Source organism: Cnephaeus nilssonii (genome assembly GCF_951640355.1).
Source record: "Cnephaeus nilssonii genome assembly, chromosome: 5".
Lineage (NCBI taxonomy): Eukaryota > Metazoa > Chordata > Mammalia > Chiroptera > Vespertilionidae > Cnephaeus > Cnephaeus nilssonii.
In genome coordinates this window covers 17,927,318-17,942,799 of record NC_137076.1, presented here as the reverse complement: position 1 = coordinate 17,942,799, position 15,482 = coordinate 17,927,318, and the positions used below count along the sequence as shown (strand labels likewise).

General features: G+C 55.4%; 1 protein-coding gene across 11 annotated transcripts in view; it reads left to right on the top strand.

Annotated features, from left to right (window-relative positions):
• The window catches only part of CRTC1 (CREB regulated transcription coactivator 1), a 64,698-nt gene extending 51,869 nt beyond the window's left edge, over positions 1–12,829 (top strand). For 3 of the 11 annotated variants that reach the window (XM_079772567.1, XM_079772564.1, XM_079772566.1), the window contains 6 exons: positions 397–533; positions 2,689–3,000; positions 5,099–5,380; positions 8,381–8,467; positions 9,022–9,202; positions 10,622–12,829. In XM_079772567.1, the coding sequence (XP_079628693.1) occupies positions 397–533; positions 2,689–3,000; positions 5,099–5,380; positions 8,381–8,467; positions 9,022–9,202; positions 10,622–10,833 (1,211 nt within the window). In that variant the 3' untranslated portion in view covers positions 10,834–12,829. The remainder of the gene's footprint in view (positions 1–396; positions 534–2,688; positions 3,001–5,098; positions 5,381–8,380; positions 8,468–9,021; positions 9,203–10,621) is intronic. The other 8 variants (XM_079772573.1, XM_079772569.1, XM_079772568.1 and 5 more) reach the window with 8 other exon arrangements.
• Positions 12,830–15,482: the final 2,653 nt, after the last annotated feature.

Sequence of the window (15,482 nt, the reverse complement as noted above, 5' to 3'; positions counted from 1 at the left end):
ACCCTCTATACCTCCAGCCTCTCTTGGAGTTCATCAGAAGTCCTAGGTCAGTCTCTCATTGGATCAGCCTGGTCACATGTCCCATCTAGGGGCCAATCATGTGGCAGTCCAGGGGCAGGAAAGTGCTGCCCAGCAGGACCTTCAGGACACACCCCTCCTGGAGGGATGGCAGGATCAGTATGGAGAGTGTTGGTCATCATGGGATTTTGGAAGGAGAATAGAGACCACATAGAGCTGGGGTCCCCAGGACCTTGGAGGGGGTATCCTGGGTTTGGCAATCAGGTCATGCCCACTGGCTTATGTCTGAGCAATTGAGCTGTCCCCAGCAGTGACCCTTTGGAGTGTATGAGTGGCCCTTTGGAGGCTAGAGTCATGCCAACCCTTCCTTCCTTCCAGGGATGAACACTCCAGGCTCTTCACCGCAGCACCGTCCGGCCAATGTCAGCCCACTGTCCCTGAGTTCAGAGACACGGCGGCAGCAGCAGGCACAGCAGGTGTCACCCACCCTCTCCCCGCTGTCACCCATCACTCAGGTTCGAGGGCGCAGTGGGGTGGGGGACGGCCCAGTTCTCTCTGGGAGGCCTCCTACTCCTTCCAGGGAGGCCTTAGAAACAGCCCAGCATTTTTGGCTTTTTGTCAATTTTTTTAAACACATGGGAAATGCATTAATCAGTGGTCTGGAGTCCCCTGTGCCATCATGGGCAGGTCCTACGTTAGCATTTGTTGTGTGAATGGAGCATATTTCAATTATGGTACTTTCTCTTTTTTAGGATCTAGTTGAAATTTTCCAAAATAAAATTTTAGAGAGATCCCCCTCTCTCCCCCAATTTACTGTAATTTTGATTTTTTGGTAATGGTGTGTGTATAGAAATTAGTCTGTTTCATCTAGGTCACGCAGCAAGCTGGTGTATGATTGTTCATAGTAATAGTACTCTCTCATATCCTTTTATTTCTGTAAAGTTGGTAGTCATGTTCCCACTTCCGTTTCTGATTTTAGTAATTTAATTCTCTTGTTTACTTAGTCAGTTGAGGCTCATAGAATGAGTTAGGAAGCGTTGCCTCCTCTTCTGTTTTTTGTGTTTGTTTTGAAGAGTTTGAGCAGCATTGTTGTTAATTCTTTAAATGTTTGGTAAAATTCATAAGCGAAGCCACCTGAGGTCTGAGCTTTTATCTTCACTGGGAGGTTTTTGATTATTGATTCAACCTCCTTACTTGATATAGGTCTACCCAGATTTTCTATTTCTTCTTGGGTCAATTTTGGTAATTTGTGTGTTTCTAGGAATTTGTCCACTTTGTTAATTTTTTAAAAATATGTTTTCATTTCTTTTTAGAGAGGGAGAGAGAGAAAAACATCACTGTGAGAAAGAAATATTGATTGGCTGCCCCCAAAAGCACCCTGATTGGGGATCAAGCCTGTAACCTGGGCATGTGCCCCGACTGGGAACTGAACCAGTGACACCACGCTCAACCAACTGAGCCACACCAGTCAGGGCTTGACTATTTTTTAAAAATCCCTGACAGATAACATTTTTAAAAATATATATTTTATTGATTTTTTTACAGAGAGGAAGGGAGAAGGAGAGAGAGTTAGAAACATTGATGGGAGAGAAATATCGATCAGCTGCCTCCTGCACACCCCCCACTGGGGATGTGCCCACAACCAAGGTACGTGCCCTTGACCGGAATCGAACCTGGGACCCTTGAGTCCGCAGGCCGACGCTCTATCCACTGAGCCAAACTGGCTAGGGCTGACAGATAACATTTTTGTTATTTATTTTTTAAATATAACCTTGGTGGCATGATTCACTTATAACGAAATTAAGTCATTCACACATTTCGATGCCTGTTCTGGGCCTGATTCCCCTCTGTGTCTGCTTGTACAGTGGTCTTGTTCAGATCAGGATCCAGAAGAGCCATGGTGGTTTTTCTGGCAGCTGTGTCATCACTCTCTCCATCTGTGACCCCTGCCCCTTTTCTCCACCCCCAGTCTCTCAGGCTTGCTTTCCCTTTCTGGAAAGTACTTATTAGAGATTAGGCATCTGCTAAGCTCCCGGGCATGTACTGCCTCCATCACAGGGCAGGATTCCTGCATATCCCAGGGACTCTGCACAGACTCATGACTATTGAAAACTTCCTCTGCTTATTTTCCTCTTTCCAACTCTGAGAAGGCTTGAGCTGGTTATCACCTAGTGGCTACATCAGTACCTTCATCACTCGCACCCTCTCTAACCTCCCCAAGGGACCCAGCCTGCAGGATAGTGATGAGTAGTCCCTTCCCCTCTCCGAGGGGGCTAGGTGCTGGCCACTCTCTAGGTTACCATAGCGTGATACATGGTGCCTGCCTGCAGTGGGGAAACTTCAGTTCAGAGAGGCCAGGATTTCCTGAGCCTGTGTGAATACAGAAGGTTGTACCTACCTCTTGGTGTGCAATGAGGATAAAAGAAAGACTGGTTGGATGTAGGGTGCAGCCAGCTGGATTAAATGCCCAGGTCCAGCTGACCCTCCATAGCCCTGGGTGAGGCCCCGTTTAGGCCTGTGCCTCCCGGGTCCAGGGTGCGGATGTCTCTTTGTTCATCTGTCACATCGTTGCTGAGCTTGCCAGGCCATGAGGGCCCCTCGGGGGACCAGGTGCTTGTGGCCTGGCCTCCACTGCTGACTCCTGAATCTGATGCCCCTCTCTTCCCACAGGCCGTGGCCATGGATGCCCTATCTCTGGAGCAACAGCTCCCCTACGCCTTCTTCACCCAGGCAGGCTCCCAGCAATCAACTCCACCGCAGCCCCAGCCCCCACCACCCCCGCCACCAGTATCCCAGCAGCAGCCATCCCCGCCACCTCCACAGGTGCCCATCAACCTTCCCCCAGGCAGTCCCCTGATGCCGAGCACGAGCCTGACGCAGGGACCCCAGCTGCCCCCGCTCCTGGTCACAGTACCGTCCTCTCTCCCCCAGTCCCCCCCAGACAACTCAGGCCAGCCACCGATGGGAATCGACATCGCCTCGGTAAGCCCAGGACATGGTCGTCGAGGCCTGGCTTTGGGGCCTGGCTGTGGGGTCATGCAGGAGGAACGTGGGGCTGAGGGAGGCTACATTGGGTGCCCAGTTTTGTCTGCAGCCACTCAAGGTTCCATTTGGAGGCCAACTTGCCAGGGTTTGGGGCTGCAGCAAACACTGCCAGGGGCTCAGTACCCAATGGAGTTTCTCCTGAGGATGTCACCCCATGTACGCATGGGGAAACAGAGGCACAAGCACATATCAGTGCCCCAAACCTTACCTAATATGGGCTACCCATGTCTGGCTGCCAAGCCATTCCCCATGGCCCTTGATACCTGCCCTGCCCTTCCCATCCAAAATGGGGCTTCCCTGGAGGTAAGGAGAGCACAGCTCTCAGGGCCAGAGGAACAGGCATCTGCAAGCCAGAGAGTCTGGGGTGATCTTGGAGGGGAGGAAGGAATGCAGCACAGTGACTGAGCCGGGGGCTTCAGCTCAGACCCTGGGACCTCCCTGCCTGGACCAGGGCTGCAGCTCAATTATAGGATGGGACCATGGGACCCACTTCCTGGGCTGCAGCAGGGGAGCTGCGGCTCAAACCATGGGACCCTGTGCCCAGCCAGGGGCTGCAGCTCAGACCATTGGATACCCTACCAGGGTTGAGCTAGGTTTTTACCTCTGCAAACCCAAAGCTTCCTGATTGTTCAGACTTTCACCCTGATTACTCTGGTGGGAAGGGGGTGCTCATTGCTACCTTTGGCCACATCCAGAGGAACAGAGACCCATGTTTGGGGGATAGTGAGCCCTCCCCATTCAGCCCTCAGCTAACAGCCATGGATAAAGCCTTCAGAACTGTGTTCTGCAAAGAACAGCCACCCCGCCCCCCGACACCTAAGCTGGTGGTCCGGCAGTGACCTAACAGTAGAGACCCACATTTCCAAGCTGCTCCAACCCCTCAGCAGGCAGGCGCCCCCACACACAGGAAAGTACCCAAGCCTTTCCTTTAGCATTAACACAGCAAGTGTGGGGACAGCTCTGATGTTGGGGCCGACCTGGGCACCCAGTTCCCCAACACCCTCCTGCAGTAGGGCCTGGCTGTGGAGCTGGGTGGACATTGTGGGCACGGGTATTCAAACCAGGTGCACACACAGTGCCTCCCCAGGCTCCCAGGTCAGAGAGTCTATCTCCTGGTACCCGCAGGGCCTGCTGGCTCCCTTGGGGCACAGGCAGTCTCCTCCAGAGTTTCTGCAGACTCTCCCAGGCAGGAACATCTCTCTGGACATTTTCCTGGTCTTCACCAAGTGACACACTAGTGCCACCCACACCCTATTAATTGAGCTCCCATGCCCCACCCAGGCTCAACCTCCATCACAAACTGCTCAGAGTAGGTCACTGAGGAAATGGGGGAGACTGAGCACTCATAGGGCCTTGGGCTGGCTGTCTGGGCCTCCATGAACAGCAGGCTCAGAGAGGTCAGGCAGGGTTTAAATCCAGATCCTGGCCCAGCCTGTCCCATCTGTGGTGAGAAACCAGGGCCTGGTAAGAAGCCAGGGTCCTCTGCCTTTGAACAAGGAGGTAGCCAGCCCTCTGAGGTCTCTGGAGAGCGTGACGCCATCAGGCTTGTCCTAAGCCATGCCAGTGATGGTGACTTCTTAGTGCTGGGAGCCCTGCTGTCAGTACCACCACCTTGAGGTGGGCAGGATGTGCCAGTACAGACTCGTGACTGAGAGAACCAGGGATCCATCCAGAGTCAGGTGCAAAAGGCAACGCCTGCCTTCCCAGTCCTAGGCCATCTCTGCTTTCGTGTGTGTAAGGGTGCATGTGTGTACCGGTATGCACATGTATGTAGTGTGGGTGTTTTGAAGCATGTTGAATCAAGGTGGACCCAACCCTTACTCCCCGACAGCCTGTCAGGACAATTCCATGACACTCGGTTCTAGGTTCTCTGTCTCCAGCCCCCCACACCTGGGAGCTGGGTTTGGAGACAGGTACCCCTGAGGCCCCAAGCTCTGGCCCCAGGTCCTCTGCTCACTGAGGGGTGGGGGCTTGTGGGAGGCTCAGCTGGGAGCCGGGCTGGGGCCTCCACATCCTGACCTGTTTGTCGTCGCAGGCCCCGGCTCTGCAGCAGTACCGCACTAGTGCCGGCTCCCCAGCCAACCAGTCTCCCACCTCACCCGTCTCCAATCAAGGCTTCTCCCCTGGGAGCTCCCCGCAAGTAAGGGATGCCGCCACTCCATCCCCAGCTCACCTCGCCCCCCTGTGCCCTTGCCCGCCATCTGTGCCTCATGCCTCACATCATCCCATCTCGTCCGCTCCACGGGGCTGGGAGGAGAAGGCGCTGCCCCTCGTTCCCGCTGCTCCTCTGGTCTGTGCAAAGCCCCAGCTGGAGGTGGTGAGCTCCTCAGCCTGTTAAAGATCTCAGTGCTGGCCCTGGCCAGGTAGCTCAGCTGGTTAGAGTGTTGTCCCGATACACCAAGGTTGTGGGTTTGATCCCTGGTCAGGGCACATACAGGATCTCAGTGTCAGCCACACCCCAGCTCCTCGTCCATGGTTGGGGACAGCCCCAAGTGTCGCTCAGACATGGCATCCAATAGCCTGTTCACATGTCCTCACCTGCATCTGACCACCCTGAGGCCTGGTGTCTTGAGGCTTTTGAAAGGAGGGGGGTGCTCCCCTTGCTTTGAAGCACAGCTGAGGTGACAGCTAGTTGTGGTGGGGGTGCTAACTACTCACCCCCTTCCCTACCCTTTATCCCATAGGAAGGTGTGTCCCCCAGAAAGCTTCTCTGAACAGTACTATAGCCTGTCAGGTCCTTGTCCCCCTTCCACAGATGAGACAGGCTGACCCTAGGCCCTAGGCAACAGGCAGGACTTGACCAATCCTGTCAGATGCAGGTTACCCTCCCACACCTGGCACAATTGGTCCCTGATATCTAACATGCACACACCCTGTCCGGGTTCCTCAGGGTTCCCCTCAGCCTGACTCGGCCGTAGTCTTATTCCATCCAGAATGTTCCATCAGAGAGGAAGGGGTGCTTGAAAAGCTGACATCTAGGCCCAAGACATCTCGCTCACAGTGAAGCCTCTCCAGGACTCTGTCCCTCAGTCCCCAAAATATCACTAAGTTGAGAAACCCCTAGGAGCCCCTGAAGTGCCCCAGGCCCCAAGCCTTATTCTCAGCCAAGGGAAGATAGGATTCGCCTTTCTGCATAGAGCAAGGAGCAGAGCTGCCCCTCTAGACAGGCAGGAAAGACATCAGGCTCCCTTGTCCCCAGCTCAGATGTGCACCCTGAACCCAGACCTGTATTGGGAGAGTGGGCATCCCGTTCAGGGAGGACTTGAGGCTTCATCTGCTCTAGGAGGGGCCCTCAGGCACTGCCTCCACACCCACAGCCACCAGGGACCCTGCTGGGACTGTCAAGTGTGCAGCCTCTTGCTCCATAGGCAGGCGGGGAGGGTGGCAGTAAGCTTGGGACAGGCCGGGGCTCGGCCTGATGTGTGCATGCTCTCTGTTCATGCACCGTGGCTCTGAGTTCTTATGGCTCCCAGAAAGTGGTCTCATCATGTGGTACCGTGGGATATAGCAGGCTGGAGAAGCTGAACCTGGCAGGGTGACAGCAGGTGGGACCTGTCCCAGATGGGGACAATCCCTCTAATTCAAAGCAGGACAGGAATTTGAGGGTCAAGTAGATTTCTTTCAGGAGAGATTTGTCTCTACCAAAGTGGTCCATCCCAGGCAGAGCCTTTTCCTGTCATGTCAAGCCACCATCTGTGTGTCAGTCCATCTGTCAAGGGATGCAGGCTGCTAACTCAGGTGTGAAGACGAGGCCATCAGGGTGTCTGACCCCAACCAGAGACACTGGCTTAGAGGGGCAATGTGTTGGGTAGAGGGAAGACCTGACTTCCTTCTGTAGGTTGAGTCCTCCAGGACACAATCATCTGGCCTGGAGCAGATGCACTGAGCCTGAAGCAGTTGAGATGTGTCTTGTGTGCTGCCTCCCTCTTCAGTTCTGAGCGGACCTTCCTGCAAACTCTCATGGCCTCCTCACAAGAGAAACCATGGCCTGAGGTCCCCTGTGCATGCTGGGCCTCTCTGGGGCCAAGGCCACGGGGACAGGAACAGGTGCCTCAGAAGAAACCTGCCACCTCCTTCATGGGCAAACCCAGCCAAAACCTCCTTCAGCCCCTTTTTTAAACCTGAAGCTGGTAATTTTTTAACTCTTCCCTGGTGTTTGAATAGAACATTCATCCCCAGGAGCCTCCCTGCCCACCAGGGTAGCCATCTGTCCCTTTCTGCTCTCAGCCCACTGACCACCTGGAGCAGCCAGTGGGTTTGTGGCCAATCCTTGTCTGGAATGGAAGCCTGAGACTCAAGCCTTGGCCATTGTCAAGCATGTGGGGACCTTTCTAGAACAGGGAACTCAGAGGGAAGGTTCTAGGGCCTTTGATCTGTGGAGACATTTGAGAGGATGCATGCCAGACACACACGTCACTTGTGACACCTGGGAATGGCCATGGTGCAGCAACTTCCATGAGCCACCCTGTCCTGCAGAAGAGACACTTTGGGTCCGGGCTGGGAATATATCTGTCCAGGCCTGGTGTTTCAGGTGCAGCCGGGACACACACCAGCCATCCCTTTTCTCCCTCCCACGTCCTGCCAGGCTCCATCCCGCCATCCCTGGCAGTATCTCCAGAATGGGCAGGGGCTCCAAGCTCTTTCTGGTGTCTCCACAACCTCTGAGGTCCTAGCCCCCTGCTTCTCTCCCAGGAGCATCTCCCAGCCCCCTTCCCTGGCCAACCTTGAACAAGCAGGAATGGGGCTGCATGCCCACCAATGAGCTCTGGGGTCTCGAGGGCAGGCTGCCAGGAGTCAGCATGTGAGAGGGGGCTTTCTGAGTGCCTGTCCTATGTTTGCTCTGCACCCATCCTGTCCACATGTGTGGACAGGGGCCTGACAAAGCTCACCAATTGCTCGTCTCATTCTGAATATTTAGGGAATCTTGTGCCTTGGCTCCAGTTACATGCTTTCCTCTGGCACTTGTCAGGGTTCCTGATCCTCATAGCCCCCACTCCCTCATCTCTGTCTGACAGAAAGGAGGTCACCTACATCTGAGCTTAAGGAACGGAGATGGGGGTGGCGTTCTTGGGAAATGTCAGGGTGTAGAGCCACCCTGCCCCCAGCAGGCAGGAGAAAGAAGCCATCATCCTGAGATGGGGGAGTTGCCAGCTCAGTGTAGGCGCTCTGGAATAGCTGTCATTCACCTTTGTCTTGTGCATCCTTCACTAGGTCTCAGGGGCCTCCCTGTGGGCTCAACCGGCCTGTAGGAGCCCCCTCCCCTCCCCAACCTAGTCATGGGGATCATGACAACAGCAAGCCTCTCTTCTATCTGCAGCACTCTTCCACCCTGGGCAGCGTGTTTGGGGACTCGTACTATGAGCAGCAGATGGCGGCCAGGCAGGCCAATGCTCTGTCCCACCAGGTGAGCGGGTGCCCGGGCCACAGCGCCCTCAGCAAATGCTTGCCCGGACCCCGCCCGCCCTCGGGAGTGAGCTCTGCTCCTAGCCCCTCCTGTCTACAGGCAGTGGAGCATGTGACTGCCTTTGCCTCTCCTGGCGTATGCACCTGGTATGTCAGTGAACGCCAGCTGGGACGGGCAGTGGCTGTCACAGTGGCATTTGGCGTGGGCCATGCATGTGAGTTTGTGGGAGGTCAAGTTGGCTTTGTGTGGAGGCCAGAATCAGGCATGTGGGCACAGGAGGGGTTGGCCGCTGCCTGGAGCTGGTCACTGAACCATTCATCCATTTATCCATCCATCCATCCTGCAAGCCCTGAGGGTGTGTATGTGGGCAGGCCCATGTGGGTTAGGAGAGGGCGATACCCCAGGGCAGAGGGACTTGTGTGAGCAGCCCTCAAGAGGGTGGACCTGAGCACAGCTCTAGGCATCCTGCAGAAGAGGTGGTCCAGAAGTCTCAGGCAGCCCACCCCACAGCAGCAGTGCTCAGTGGCCAGCCTCACACCCTGTGTCCCCTCCAGCTGGAGCAGTTCAACATGTTGGAGACCGCCATCAGCTCCAGCAGTCTGTACAGCCCGGGTTCTACACTCAACTATTCGCAGGCGGCCATGATGGGCCTGACAGGCAGCCATGGGAGCCTGCAAGACACACAGCAGCTTGGTTATCCCAGCCACAGCAGTATCCCCAACATCATTCTCACAGGTGAGGTCCTGTATGAGGTGTCCTGGGCAGGGGTCTCAGTCCTGGTGTCCCTGTCATAGGTCTCAGCCCTGGGGGAGATGGAACTCCCTGCCCTGTAGGGTGAGTCATGACACAACTGAGGTGTCTGGTGTGGACCCAGAGAGACCAGACCCCTGTTCCTAACCTCGAATCACTGCTGGGCTGCAGACAGGCAAGGGGGACATACACCTGGACCCCACACCAGGCATACAGCACCTTGTGCTCAGAGCAAGAACTAGAGAGAGCCAGTCACTCTCCCAGCCCTATGCCTGCTGCCCAGGCACCTGAACACTGTTAGCTGAGTGTGTTGGGAACATAGGTGACCATGGCAGGGGGTGAGCCCTGCATGGCAGGAGGGGTGCTTCCTGTGCAGTCAACAGGAGTGTAACAGCTTGTACATGCTGCAATGTGTGTCTCAAACGGCCAGAGTATAGTGCCCAGGTGCCTGGGGACATGCACAGTGTGTGTGAGGGAGTCCTGCTCCATGTAGCAGAGCCCAGACCTGTGATGCCCTCTCCACCCGACCACCCCTGCTTCCCTCCACTGAAGGTTCTTGGTTTTATTGAAGAAGGAAGTAGTTTCCTTATGAGCCAGGGCTGTGTGGGATTGAGGTGGACACCCCCTCCCCTGGTGGTCCCCACTCACATCTCCAGGATGGATGGGTCTATGCCCAGAGTCCCCCTCCCCCTCAAGGCTGGGACCCCAAGTATAGACCCAGTACTTCCTCCCTACCCTGAAGGTGCCTCAGGTACCCGAGGAGGACCAGGCCCCCATAATGACCCTGACAGTCCAGAAAGATGGATACTTTTAAACGTGTGTGTGTTTATTGATTTCAGATAGGGAGAGAGAGAGAGAACATTAATGATGAGAAAGAATCATCGATTGGCTGCCTCCTGCATGCCACCCACTGGGGATCAACCCCACAGCCCAGGCATGAGCCCTGCCCAGGAATTGAAGCGCCACCTCCTGGTTCACAGGTTGACAACCACTGAGCAACTCTGGCTGGGCAAGATGGAGACTTTTATACTGGTTCCTAGATGGGGAAACTGTCTTGGGGACTCCTCACAAGTAGAGGAGGGAGTCCAGGTTTGAACTAGGGTCTCTGTATAGGAACCAGACTTCCTCCATGCCACAGGGAGGGCCCTAGATGCACATGCCCAGCCTGCTTCTCTGACAGGAGGGGACTACCTGCTGATGTCTGGGGCTGGATCTTTCTCTGGGTAGGGCCAGCCTGTGCGTTGTGGTGTTGAGCAGTGTCCCTGGTCTCCACATAATATTAGTAGCACCCCCTTCCCCAGTCCTGGTAACTAAAAATGTTCCCTGGGGTGGCCCAAGCCCTCTTCCCTGAATGTGGGGATAGGGAACCAAGACTGAGTTGACTTTTGTGTTCCCCTAATCCAGTGACAGGAGAGTCCCCTCCCAGCCTCTCTAAAGAACTGACCAGCACGCTGGTTGGGGTTGGTGATGTCAGCTTCGACTCCGACAGCCAGTTCCCTCTGGATGAACTCAAGATTGACCCCCTGACCCTGGATGGACTGCACATGCTCAATGACCCTGACATGGTCCTGGCCGACCCGGCCACCGAGGACACCTTCCGGATGGACCGTCTGTGAGTGCACACCTAGCACTCTGCTGCCCAGCCCCGGCTCCGTCACCCCGCCGGTCAGTGGTCCCAACGGAGTCTCCCTGAGCCCAGGGACTGCACACTCTGTCCCTGCAAACGGCCAAGCTTGTGATTCTGAGCTTGCAATACCGCCAAGCACCCCCCCTCCCGCCCTCCCTCGGCTGTCCACCTTTCTTGGGAGGCTGTGAGTTGCCCTCTAGGACTCCCCCCTGTGCACACTCTTTCACCTCCCACCCCAGGCCATGAGCCATCAGTCCCTGTAAGATGCAGAAAGCATGTTGGGCAGGGCCATAGGCCTGGGGGCACCGGGGTCTGCTCCTCACTGTGGTGGGCAATGTGCATTTCCGACTGTTGTCCAGCTCTCACTGCCTTCCTTCATCCCTGGTTCCTACCCTCCACCCCCGCACCTGCCACCCCCAGGTTGTGGTTAGGTAGAGAGCCATCCCCACCCAACAAAAGAGAGAGAACGCCAGAGAGTGGGACAGACCCAGTGCAAAATAAACACTATTTTGATTGCTGTCTTTTATATTCCTGAGCAAACAGAATGCTAGAACCCTTCCCATGGGGGTGGATGTAAACAGAGCAGCTAGATCTTCCCAGCCTCCTCCCACCTCACCTACCCCCACACCAGGTCCCTCTGGGGCTGCCTCTGTCAGGAAGCCGCTGGCCAGGATGACAGGACCTGCTAGAGAACGAATGTGGAGTCGGGTTATTTCTAGGGGTGGGTTTAGAACTTGTTTTCATCTTTCCTGCTCTGTACTGTGGTCACTGTTACTGTTATTTACAGACTAGTGGGAAGGGGGTGGCCAGGGCATTTTTGTTGTATTTTTTGTTGTTTCTTTTGGTTTGTATTTCCATTTTGGCTATAGATGAGTAGCTGACTCCTTCAAGCCAATATTTGCCTGAGAGCATCTTTTTATTCCTGAAATACTACATTACATATGTTTTAAAGCTAACTGGAAGCAGTCTGCCATCTGAGCTGTGACCCTAGCCTCATTAGTTTCACCTCAAGTTATCTCAAACAGAAGGGTTGAGTGGCTGCCCAGCCCAGTGAGGGCAGGTTGTGCCCGGCGAGGACTCTGACAGAAGCTTGGGTGACTGGAGGTGCCTTTTCTCTGGCTACGTAACAGACTTCTGAAAAGGAGCCAATGCTTTTATTAAGGGTCTGGAGAAGACCTGGCTCTGCCTGGCCCTAAAGGTGCCCGCCAGTCCTCAGGGCTGGTGTGTCCCAGACCCTGAGGCTGGCAGCAGCTGTGGCCCCTCTGTTCCTAGACACCCCAGATGAGATGGTCTCTCATCCCCATCCTGAGAACCAGCTGACATTCATCCCCCTGGCCACTTCTGTTGTTGCTCCTCCTGGTAGGACTGGGTTTGGAGGCAAAGAGCAGCGTGCTTTTAGTGGTGGGTTTCTAGGTGCTTGCTTCTCAAAGTGCCTTGATAGGCAGAGGTGACCGTCCCTCTGCCCTCCAGGCCCTTCGAGGGGGTGACAGGCTGGCTCTCTTTTCTGTTGGCAGCTTTACTAGGAATCTCTGTTTCAGTCCCCAAGTTGCATCTCAGCTTACTCCTCCACATGCTGTTGAGCTGACACTTCTGCCTGGTGTGTTTCTTTGTGGTGTTAGTGGCCACCCTTCTGCCTAGGCCTTGGGAGCCCTTTCAGTGGGAGCTGGATTTGATCCTAGCACTTGTCCTTCCTTTTCGCTTCTTGGCCAGGCTGTTAGCACGTATCCACGCAGCTGGGCAGCCACGCTTGTGAGAAGGTCTCCCTCCTCAATCACTCGGCCCCGCCACCATTGTCTGGGCTTGAGGAGCACAGTGTCAGTCTGTCCAGGTCCATGGCCTATCCTTTTACTGTGGCAGGGACTGGGGACATAGATGGGGACTTTTTTAAAAAAAAGAACATCTAGATGTACATAGAAGAGTTTGGTTATCATTAGACTTGTATGTAGAACTTTTTTAAAAATGGCCTTAATAAAATTACAAGCAACCTTCCTGGATGCAATTTTCAAACAAGGCTTTGGGATCCAGTGATGGAGCCTTGTCAGCCCACGCTTCCCATCTGTCCAGCACCAGTTCTAGGTGCAGACAGACAGGAGAGGCCCATGGCCTGGAGCACAGGTAACATTGTATTAACATGCATCCTCTGCCTATGAGAGGTGTAGGTGCAGAGCTATCCTCGGAGGTGGCCCCACCCGGAGCCAGTGGCCAGGCATCTCCACGTCTTCCTGGGCCTTGGGAGGCCTCCCGGGGTCTGCAACAGGGAATTTGTGGGGGTTTTTCTTAAATATCACTTCTCTACTAAATATTCTTGAGTTGCCAAGACTTTCTGAGGCAAGACAGCATAAGGGAATCAGTCTTTTGACTTGTGATGTGAAAATACTGTGATTTTAGGTAAGCTGCACCAGGAGGGGCGGGCTTGTGCCTATATTCTGTATGTAGACCTACCGCCCATGTCCTACTCTAATAAGCTCGGGGCAAGACTGGACTTCAAGCCTTGACACTGAGCCCACATGGGCTCAAAGGCCATCCAGGTCCCCCGACTGCCCTCTTCCTAGTGCTCTTGGCTTTAGCTGAGCCCCCTCAGCTGTGCAAACCTTTCCTCTGGGAGCTCGAGCTGCCTGGCCTATCCCCATCTGCCTCAGTTTACCCTCTGCCCTCCAAGTCCCCAGGGCAATGAGTTTGTTCCTCTACATAGCTCATGGGCTGAGATGGATCCTGGGGTTAGCGACTCTCTACGTTCTCCAGAGAAGAGGGTTGTGCCCAGGACTGACTGGAGGAGAAGACAGGGTCTCGGGATCACATCCCCCATCACAGGTGCCCATGCTGACCTCCCCCCTCCATGCCCTTACAGGGGGAAGACAGGCAGCGCTGTTTGGAGCGTCCTGCAGCCCCCTCCCCTTGACACTTCTGGGCAGGAAGGGTGAGTGCCAGTCTCTTGGGGCAGAGGTGCTTGAGACCTTAGTGGAAAGCTCGGGGCAGGTCAACCCCTCAGCAAAATTTGGGGACTCATAGCCAATGGTATTCAAATGTTGGCCAGGCTCCCCAGTGGGGACAAGCCACAGTAGAAGGGGCCCTAATTAAAGTGGGTCCAGCCCCACCACTGGTTCACAGGGGTCCCTGGGACCAGCTATCGAGGGCAGGGCTGTGTGCTTCTTGACCTTTCCCCAGGGATGCTTCCCCACCCCCTTGTGTGGGCTGGACTTTTTGGCCCTCTGTGCTATTATCTGCTCATGGGTTTTCATGGTGAAGGAGGGTTCTGAGTGGTTAGTGTGTTTGACCTGATTTTCATTGGCCAAACTCCTGGAAGGACATCCAGTGGGGTGGTCTGCTGTGAGGCCCATGTGTCACAGTGGAGTGGGTGAGGTCAGCTCTGTCAAATGAGGCGCTGTGTGGAGGGCAAGGGGCCCCCTATCCGTTCATGCATTCTGCTGGGGCCAGATGTTCAGTATGGGGGACCTTGTCTGTCGGGTTTCCTGGGCCTGACGAGTGCCTATGAGCGACTTTCACTAAGGAGCCATGGGGCCCCTGAGCTGGTTCATAACCAAACATCCCTCCAACGCCCCCTCCACTGGACTCAACTTTCTGTTTTTCCACAGGAGGCACCCCAACCCCATATGAGGTTCTGGAGGCTTAGGGGATTGACAAAGCAGCCCCTGGGTTCTGGTGAAGCTGTGCTCAAAGCTTTGGGGGCCCAGTGTAGGACTTGGGTATGGGGTGCTCAAGGTCAGTGGTACTGGGCACCCTGGTCCTGGCCCATCACTCCTGCCGGTGGCATTCCAGGTGAGGGGTCTGTGGCTACCTGAGCCCTCATGTGGCCTGCAGAGCTCGGGGAGGACTTAGTGCCTCACCCACTCTGGGAGGCTTGCCTGGAGTAAGTGTGCAGCTGGGTCTGTTTCTGTCCCCATTCTTTTTGCTCCCTGGGCTTCCACCTCCTGGGGGTCTCACAGTATGTATGTGACTAGGGACCTCTGTGACATTCCTTTAGGGGTGCTGGCTGAGTGGGGTTCAGGCCTTTCATTACCCTCGTGCCACAGGCAACTGGGCACTCCCCAGGAGAGGGAGGTAGGGTGCTGGGGTACTCCTGAGGGCATGGAGAGCAGATGCAAGACCCTTGTGAACTGGGCCTAAGTTTCCCTCCTGTTTACTGGCTCAGACTCATGGGTCTCAGGGCCCCTCCCAATCGGGGTGAAGGGCAAGGGTTGTATGTCAGGGTAATGCTGGCTGCAGATGGCTCCCTCTGCTTTCCATCCTCCTGGCCAGTTCCCAACACCTCATCCCAAGGAGCCAGGTTCTGAAATTTGGGGGCAATTGATGCCCAGTCCACCCTAGCCTGTCACTCTGACCTCTTGCCTACTCGGACAAGGGGACACTGCCATGGCCTTCCCCACTGGGCCCTGGGAGGGAGGCCTTTGGCAGCCAAGGTCCATTGCCCCCTAATGTGTCCCCCCAGGAAATTGCCCCCAAGGGGGCTGGGTGGCACTTCTAATATATGCAAACTCATCGGTCTGAGCCCTGCCCCACCTGTGTCCCTCTGTCCCCAGGCTGGCTCTGCCCCTCACCCCTACCCCAGCATGTACACTCTGCTGTGGATGTCCCATGGGCCGTGCGTGTGGGTGCCCGTGGCGGGCTGGGGCGGGCGGC